This window comes from Castanea sativa, chromosome 3, assembly GCF_040712315.1.
Source record: "Castanea sativa cultivar Marrone di Chiusa Pesio chromosome 3, ASM4071231v1".
In the NCBI taxonomy this organism is placed as follows: Eukaryota; Viridiplantae; Streptophyta; class Magnoliopsida; order Fagales; family Fagaceae; genus Castanea; species Castanea sativa.
This window is the reverse complement of record NC_134015.1, coordinates 28,538,614-28,548,359: the sequence shown is the minus strand read 5'-3', so window position 1 is coordinate 28,548,359 and position 9,746 is coordinate 28,538,614. Positions and strand designations below refer to the sequence as shown.

Below are 9,746 nucleotides of genomic sequence, written 5' to 3'. Positions count from 1 at the left end.
TAGCTAAACCAGTACAGCCTCCGGTACGGTATTGACTTCCTTAATTTTGGTATTTCGCAAGGCTTAAAAATATTTTTTACTTCTGCCTTCACAGAGTCCCCTACACAAAGCCAATGCTTCTATAAAAATTCAGCGTGGAGTCCATCAGATCCTGGAGCTTTATAAGGCTTCATGGCTTTTAAGGCATAAAAAATCTTAGCATTAGAAGGTGGCATTGCCATGTTCCCCACCTTCTTATTGGTGAGCACACAACAGTTCATATCAAGCTTATTATCCCATGAACTTTCTGTTTGACCTCTTCAACATTATATATCCTTTCACCATCCTCGTTTTTAACATAAGAAATCCAGTTGGCTAATCTGTGAATCATGGTAGACAAATGAAAGAATGTAGTGTTCCTTTCTCCAGCAATTAGCCAATTGATCCTAACTTTCATGGCCCAAAGTTCCTCTTCTCACCATAACAATTGATTGAGCTCCTCAGTTAGCTAATTCTGCCAATTTGAAAGAAAAACATTTAGACAATTGGCTAGGGCTTTTTGGATTCCAATGAGTCTAGCCACAAGTCTCTTTTTCTTGGCAAATATGTATTGGCTAGGGCTTTTTGGATTCCAATGAGTCTAGCCACGAGTCTCTTCTTCTTGGCAAATATGTTTCCGAAGACCTCTTTGTTCCACTTTTTTACTTTGACAGTAAACTCAATAATTGCATCATGCAAGATGTTCTCTCTCCAAGCTTCCCTAATTATGTCCTTAAATTCAACATGGCCGTTCCACATTAGTTGGAATTGGAATGGTCTCTCCCTTCTGAAAAGAGGAGGTTCTAGAAGTTTCAATAAAAGAGGACAATGATCTGAGTTTACGTAGGCAAGGTAGGACACACTTGCTTCTGGGAAAAGGCTTCCAAGAGGGATTAACCCAACATCTATCCAATTGCTCTTGGATAAGATCCCTAATACCCTTATGGTTAGACCAAGTGAATTTGGGGCCATAAAAACAAAGGTTCAGCATATTGCAACAATCCATGCATACCATGTATTCTCTAACTCTTCGAATGCTTATGAGATTTCCCCTAAAATTTTCATTTTCATCAACCACTTCATTGAAATCTCCCATTAGAATCCGTGGCAGGTCATGGTGTTTAGAGACTTTTTCTAGATTATCCCATAAAATACATATTTTCATATTTAGGACTAACATAAATAGCACTAAGAATCCAGGAGAAAGATAAAAACTATACCTGCATCAAGGCATGAATCTCCTGCTTCGTAGAAAATAGCCTCCATCTGAACCACATACATGTTCCAAAGAAGCCAAGTACCCCCAGCAAAACCGATTGTGTTAATGAAGACGTACCCATCAAAGGGTAAGCTCTTGATGACTTCCTCTACCTTATTTCCACTTATTCTGGTTTCCATGATCACCAAAATAATGGGCCTATGCCAACTGACAAGGTCATTAACTATATGCTTGAATTTAGGTTTCAAGGCACCTCTACAATTCCATATCAAAATATTAATGATTGGGTGTGGTTCAGTAAAACGATCAAATAGATTAGATGCCAATCGGTTCCCCGTCTCCCTAAATCTCCATTTCTCCATCAATGCCACTTCGTTTGAATCTCCTCTGGGAAGATCTTCACAGCGTGCCTCAACATCCCCATCTCCGCTTGATTGGTCTTTACTAACATAATCCCACTGATCAGCAGTGCTAAGAACTGCATGATCTTGATTCAGTGTACATGACCCATTAGCACACACTACACTAGAATCTTCTTGAGGATCTTCCTTTCCATTATCATTGGCTTTACATTTGGCTCTTGCAGCTCCGTTAGAAATTTTTTCGAGAGGTAAGGACTTGAGGTTGTCTCAAATTGAGCTAATGTGCTCAGGTTTCTAGGGACTACAGCTAGTTTATCGATCAAAAACCTCCACCAAGGATTTGGTGTCAACATCCATGCCTCGTTTGATAGAGGGAGGAAGCCCGCTTTGTAGCTCTGCTCTGTCAAAGGAAAAAGATTTTGCCATGATTTCAATAGTTCCCAGTCAAACCACCCCATGATGTCCATTGGATCTCTCCTAATCATGTTGATCATTGTGTCTCTGATTATTATGACCTTCCCCTTGTAGAAGATTGCCCACCTTCCCAGAGAGAGATCTATGGCTGAGATTGTGGCTAGAGATTTTTCCTATGTCTAAAACTTCAAACCTAAACACTGAGTCTGACTCCACTTTCCCTTTTTCCTTAAAATCTAATGTTAGGCTTTGTTGAGATGTGGTGGGCTTGGCCCAAGAACCTGGGCCTATCCCAAAGTTAAATTGAAAGGGGTTGTCTTTTTGTTTCAGAGTAACTAAGTTGGTTTTACCTTCTTGCTTCAACTTGCTAGTTTGCTTCTTATATGACCTCGATTGCCCCCTTTGGCGCCTTTCTTTTTTTGAAAAGACATTTGGGTCTTTTCAGCCGCCCCTAAACTTGGGCTGTCATCAGGCATGTGAGCCTTACACTTGCTGTACTTTCTCATCAGGGCCATCTCCCCTCCAATCGATACCAAGGTACTTTCACCTACTTTGGTTTTCCTTCCAATTTCCTTCTCCTGCTTAGGCTTTGAGGGTTTCTTCCTCCTGGCATCCACCATCCAATGACCATAAGTATCTTCTTCTATACTTGATATTTCTTTGTGGACTCCTTCTAGCTCTTCCCCTTTTTCCTTCCCTGATGCAGAAGCACCCTTTTGGGAGGTAGAACCACCTTGATAGTTGCTATTTGGAGCAAGGCAGATGATGTATGGGCATCCCTCTTTTATATGTCCTACCCTGCCACAAGTAAGCAAAGTGCATTTAGACCTTAATACAATATTACCTGGGCCATCTTTCCAACCATTATTGTTTTGATAAATGGTTTATCCAGATTAACTTGCACACAAAGCCTAGCAAATCTTCCCCTTGCCCCATTGGCGGTGTAAGTATCAACTCTGAGGACTAGGCCAACTGTTTCACCAATTATTCTCAGAACTTCAGGGTCATAAAAATCTATCAGTAAATCCAGCAGCCTAATCCAAACCGCAACGCTAGAGAAGGAGGCTGTAGCTGCTTTAAAATCAGGTTCCCATAGACGGATAGTAAGGAATTGTTGTCCAATGAACCATGGGCATCCTTTTAGGACCTTATCAACATCTTCTTGAACTTCAAACTTGATAAGAAAGAAATCATTCTCAAGATCGATACAGTCAATGTGGCCAACAGGCTTCCATGACTCTCTAATCTTGGATGATAAGAACATAAATATCAAGGACTTACCAAACCATTTCACAATTAGGGTTGAAGCCCATGGGGCTTTGATCCTTGCTTTGATTTTTTTGGAAAGAGAAACTGCCGCAAATCCTTCACAAAGCTCCTCCTCCTCAATGTTTGACTCCACTTCTCCTTCCACATGCTAATGGAGCCTAAACGCTTGCTCAAACACTCCTAGGATGGCTCCAACTAGTCTATCCCGGTATGATCTAGTCCTTGGAAGGAAGGATGAGATGTTACTTTGCGATCCATTCAAAGAATGGTGGTGATCTTTTAGTTTCTTGTTACTCTGAGCCAAAGAATCCTCTTCCTCCATAGAGTGCACTCTCTCATTTTCTCTCTTCATTTCATGATAAATTCAAGAGAAGTTACATATTTTATATGGTTTTAATAATCTATCATTATTTTTTAATAATAATAAATTTATGTCATACACATTATGTTTGCATTATGTGACTCAATATAAGTAATACAAATTGTACAACATAATTTCTCCCTGTCAATCATTATTTGTACATTAAAATTATTAACATAGTTTGATTTAAGTAAAATTTTATTACTAGAATGATAAAAAAAAAGTAAAATAAAATACTACTCTCATTAAAACTCAATTAGCAAAAGTTTCAAGATATTTAAATGAAAATTTATGATTATTTTGTAATTTATTATAATATTTGATTTTGATAAAAACTTGAAAAGATGAGAAATATTATATTCACAACACTTTCAAAATAAATATTAAGTAACGAGTTGTTATTATTGGTAAAAAAAAATTTCAATAGTGGATTCAAATTAAAACTAATAATAATTTACTACCTATAATTTGTTGTAAAAATATTATGGAGGGCAGCATCTTTTTTTAATTTTTTTTTTTAATTTAGATATTTCGTTTTTTATGATTCAATAGTTGGAGAAAAAAGAATTTAAATCCTTTTATTTTTTCTATTTAAAGCATAAGAATGTAGGAGGTGAATTACAAGATTTGAGAGTAGAACTTCACTTTATATAGTAGTTTTACCCACAAAAAGGGTAAATAGCAACGGGCAGTTAACATTCAAAAACATGTATGTACAGCCTATGGCTTTCCCTTTCCTTTCCAGATTAGGACATTGGGAGAACAGTGTACACACACACGTTCGAAAATCAAACCCAGGAAAATACCACGAATCAGAGCAATCCACGTACACAAGTTTCACACAGAGATTGTGAATGTGAATGACACACACACACACATAAATAAATAGACAACATCGTCAACAACAACTACTTCATATGTATTCTCAACTCTCCCCAAAAACTTAAAAAGAAAAAAGAAAAAAGAAAAACAAAAACTAGGCTTAGCTTAAAGCCTCAACAGTCATCACAAAACACATTCTCTCTCTCTCTCTCACTCTCTCTCTCTCTTTCTCTCTCTGTGGCGGCTCTTGTTATTGTTTGGTTCTGAGATTGGATCGGTGCTTGTGTTTCTTTCTTTGTGTTTGAATCTTTGTGGGGACTTTTTCGATCTGAAACTGAGAGATCCGTTTGGGACTTTTTTTCCTTCAAGAACCGCCATGTTTGCGGCTACACAGCAGCCACAACACCAACACCAACAACAACAACAACAACAACAACAACAACAACAACCACCACCTCAACAATCACATCAACAACAACAACAACAACAAGTTCCTAATACAGCAGCTTCAACAATATCATCGGCTCAAGAAGAGGCCTTGAAGAGCAACACCGATTGTGTCTACTTTCTTGCATCTCCTTTGACATGCAAAAAGGTCTTCCTTTTCATTCTTTCTTTTATGTGATTCTTGGGTTTTTAGGGTTTTTCTGGGATCTTGGGCTCCACCTTTTCTTGCTAGGGTTTCAGATTTATAATTATAGTTTCTGATTGATGGATTTGGGGAGTGAAGCTTTCAATTTGAATTTTGAAGATAATTGGGGTTTGGATTTTGGGTCTAAATCAGATCTTGTTAAGGTCTTTTTGTGTTGTTTTGGGTGGATCTTAGTTTCTTAGGGGGGAAAGAAACAAAACCCTAGAATTTTTATGATGCGAAAATTTGATGTTATATAGCTCAGAATTGTTGTTACTCAAAATGGGTTCCTCTCAGGATTGTTATTACTCAAATGGGTTCACGCTGATTGATATACAGATAGCAATCTGTTTATATTAGTATATTGAACCTTGTTCACCGTGTGCAGAGATTTGTATAGCAATGACCTTATTTTAAGGGGCTTAATCAGTTTATCTGCGCCAGATTTAGTAACTACTATGGCAAAGTTTTATATTTCTTGTGAAATGGTATATCTGATTATGCTGAAATCCAGAGAAAGGAGGGTCTTGGTGGACGTGCTGTGTGCACATTCTATTCTAGGCAACTTTTATACACTTTGCTTGTGTAATTAAACAATTTGAGACTAGTTTTAAGGAGAAAAAAAGGAGATTATGATATGATGCCTTTAGAGAATAAATTCTTTTCTCAATTATGGCTATGTTTGTGCAGGAGGAATATATCCTTCATTGGCTTGTTAAAAACATGGACAATGTGTTTGTCTTCTTCTTCTTTTTTCCCTCTTTTCTAAAAGCAAGCCTTGCAAAAAATGATCTATCACCACAATATGTGTTGGGGTTCTGGACCCATTTAATTTACCATCTATTGGTCATGTTTATGCTCATGTTTTGTTTAATTCTAGGAGCTTTAATTTCAATTTCTTACTCAAGAAGTGCTACATATGTGTGAGGAAAATCTATCTAATAATCTAGAATGGTTTAGTGGGAATCAAATAGGTTAGGCACTTATTTAGTAATGTCTTTTTACTTTCTTTAAGATGTACCCCTCTTATTGCATCAATACACATAGATGGATATGTCTTTGTAATGTTGTACGGTTGCAAAATTTGCGATCAGCAGTAATAATGTGTCATCAATAATGGTTTGATAGTGTTGCTGATACTCCTTTCTCTCTGTGATCAATAGGGAAGTGAATGCGAGTATCGCCATAGTGATTATGCCCGGCTTAACCCAAGGGATTGCTGGTACTGGTTGAATGGTAACTGCTTGAATCCCAAATGTTCGTTCCGGCATCCAGTAAGTCTCTGCTCTTACTTGAACTTTGAATGCTTTGACATTAATCGTATTTGTCAATGTTTGCTAACTGCCTATTATTTTCTCTTCAGCCACTTGATGCCGCATTAGGAACCCAAGCAGCAACTTCTGCTGGATCTTCTCTGCCTATAACACCGACTGCTGCAACACCTGCTGCACAGGCTCCTTATAGTTCCAGTAAACAAGCAGTCCCTTGCATTTTCTACCAAAAGGGGCTTTGCTTAAAAGGTGACAGATGTGCCTTCTTACATGGACCAAATCCGACCACCAGCAACAAAGTTCCACAGATGCCAGGAGCCATTCATGTTACTGACTCTTCGGCTCCTAAAAAGACTTTCGGAGGCCCTGAAAAGTTTACTCAAGAGCAGAAGATTCCACAAATAAATATTTCAAAGCCAGTTGGACTACCTCCTGAAGCTAAACCTTCTCCAAAAACTGAAGCTACTTTTCCAAGAAATGTAGTTGGTGTTGAGAGGAATGTACCACTACCTACAAGATTGGATGATGAGGCTTCTAGATACAAGGCAACACATGTTCCTCCTGTTATTAATGGAAACTCCATCAGCCGGTCCAGTCGTTCACAGCAGGCTCATGTACCTGAGGATTATAGCTTCCCAAATGGTAAGGATGGTGATGAGTTTCTAAGGGAGTCCTCTCCTGGCTTTGATGTTCTTGTCGATAATGAGCTTGGTGATTCAGATTACTACCATGGTGAAGATCAATTCGGTAGAACAAGGGGTCATGAAGGAAGGAGCTTAAACCCTGTGAATGAGTATGATATTAGTCATTCTGCTGATTACAATTCAATAGCTGATGTTGATCGAGAAAGGTTCCCTGATCCACGAGGCCATGGCTCATATGATCACATGCAAGGGCAGTATGCCTGGGAACAGCAGAGGGCTTCATCTGAGAGAATGTTTGTGGAACCAGCTCATCTGGAAAGGCGGAGGGGTTACCCTAAGTCTGATAGTCCTGATCATGTTGATGAGTCAGATCTACGACATCATTTATCCAAGCAGAGGAGACATAATGGTTTGAGATCTGTTGTCAGTCATGGCCACAACAACCATGTTGAGGAGCGGAGTTACCGGTCTTCTTCAAGAAGGGATGCACTTAATTTGCCCCCGAATGAGAGTTCCCTCAGTAATCGCCTCCGGGGTAGAATAAAACTTCCTGGGAGATCTCCAGTGAATGGTACTGATTTGCGTCCAGAAAGGGAATCGGACAGGGGAAGAAATTGGGACAGGTTGTCACCTGGAAGGCCACAGATCTCTCATCAGGGAAGGCTTCGAGACAGAATAAAAGGACGGGTGCAAGAGGATTACAATATTGAGGGAAGAAATATCAAGGGTCCACGGATTTGGAGAGAAATAACAGATGAAAGCGGTGATTTCGCTCGTCCGAAACGTCTTGCAGAGCTGAAAGTTGTGAAGAGTTCAGATGGCAAGGAGCAGCAATCCCTTGGAAAGCGAAAGAACTTGGAAGATCATCAGCAATCTGAAGGTGATCTTTCATTTGAAGGGCCAAAGCCTCTTAGTGAGATTCTCAAGAGAAAAAGAGGAGCTGGAGCTTCTGGTAGTGGCAAATCGTCTGTCTATAAAGAAGACAACAATCAGAGTGAAGTCAAGGAAAGCCTGATAAGTGGCTCTGAGAACGCATATACACAAAGTGCTAAGGAAGAAGCCTTCAGCCATTTGTTTGGCAGTGAGGAAGATTTCAAGTCTGCAGCAGATGTCTCAGTTGGAACGGTGGCAGAAAAAACTGATGAAGCTTCTGGCCAGCCTTCACAAGCACCTGATCTGAACGAGTTTGAGGCAGAAGATGGGATGATTTTTGATGAAAATATTGAGGATCAGGAACTTGAAGCTGATGATCAGAGGGATGTGGATGGTGAATATGAATATGAGCAAGTTGATGAGGAGGGAGAGTACAATTATGAGGAAGGTGATAATGCCGACCCTGAAGCAGAATACCTTGATGATGAAGATGGGGATGACTTTGCCAAGAAAATTGGTGTCATGTTCTCTTGATTGTGGGGAGGGAGAGAGACCAACAGAGAGATGGCTAGCTGCTGTTTGCCATAAACATTTTCTGTGGACCTTCAACACTTAATTTCGGTGGTTGATTCTGATTGAGCAGGATAACTGCTATGGATTTATTTGTAGAAGTAGGATATCAAGTTTTCTCTTGTATTAATCAAAACTTTTCATTGTATTTAAATCTGATTGAATGGGAATTTACATTTTTGCATGGGGCATTTTGCTGTACTCTCTTGATAAAGTTGCTTGCAGAGTGCATGCCTGTAACAGTAGAAAGTTAATAAGAAAATTGCTATTTCTCTCGGATTTTCCTTCTCAGTTCTGCTATATGATGTGTTCAAGTCTCTCAACGTTGTTGCAGATAATTTGTTTTGCTATTTATTTTTTGCATATTTATTTGTTTAAAATAAAAAGTTTCTAGGTTAGGGTGTGTTTGTTTGGGGTGAAAATAAGGAAGATAGAAAATAGAGAAGAAAATAAGGTAAAAAATACTTTTATTCACTGTTTGGTTGGAGAAGGAAAATACGAAAGCGAGAAAACTTGAGAGAAAGTTTTCTCTCTGTGTCCACATTTTTTTCTTCCAAATTGGGAGGAAAATTTGAAGAAAAAAGTGCTAGTGTAAAGAATGCCCTCAAATTTATTTTGCTTTTTTTCCTCTCAAGTTCTCTTCGTTTTTTTTTTTTCAACGTGACGTTATCTTCTCTTTTTTTTTTTTTGAATACTTTTTGAACGTGACGTTCTCTTTCTCTTTACTTTTTTCTTTTTTCAATGTGACGTTTTCCTTTTTTTTTTTTTTTTTTTTTTTTTTCAACGTGATGTACTCCTCATTCATCTATTTTCTTTTCTTGTTGATTTTTTGGTTTTTTTTTGGTATGACATTAATTTTTACATTATAATAATAAAAATAATAAAATAAATTTATATATATGATGTTGTAAATTATATATTATTTAATGAGTGCAAATAAATTTATTTCTTACATATTATATAATAAATGTATAATAGTTAATTTATATAAATTATATTTTTTATCATTTTATTTTTCTCTTCAACCAAATAAAAGAGTTTTTCATCCTCTCATTTTTTCACCTCTCCAACTAAATACATAAGAGGAAAAATCAAATATTTTTCATATTCTCCCTTTTTCACCCTTCTAACCGAAGGACCCTTAAAGTAACGAATCGGACAGGGAAATTAACATGCAACAAGTCCCAGTAATAATCTGGGAATAAGAGGAGAGAGGCATATACTATTCCGTTAACTTTAATGAGCTATGTACAAGTACATTGGGGGTACGCTCTGCTCTTTCTTGAGTGTTA

The 9,746-nt window shown here is 37.9% G+C and overlaps 1 protein-coding gene across 1 annotated transcript; it reads left to right on the top strand.

Moving 5' to 3' along the window:
* The first annotated feature begins 4,656 nt into the window (after nt 1–4,656).
* On the top strand, nt 4,657–8,733 carry LOC142628008 (zinc finger CCCH domain-containing protein 17). The gene is made up of 3 exons (XM_075801935.1): nt 4,657–5,060; nt 6,260–6,370; nt 6,460–8,733. Exons 1-3 carry the CDS (start codon nt 4,842–4,844, stop codon nt 8,416–8,418), a joined length of 2,289 nt encoding a protein of 762 aa, XP_075658050.1. The 5' UTR covers nt 4,657–4,841; the 3' UTR covers nt 8,419–8,733.
* The last annotated feature ends 1,013 nt before the right edge of the window (nt 8,734–9,746 follow it).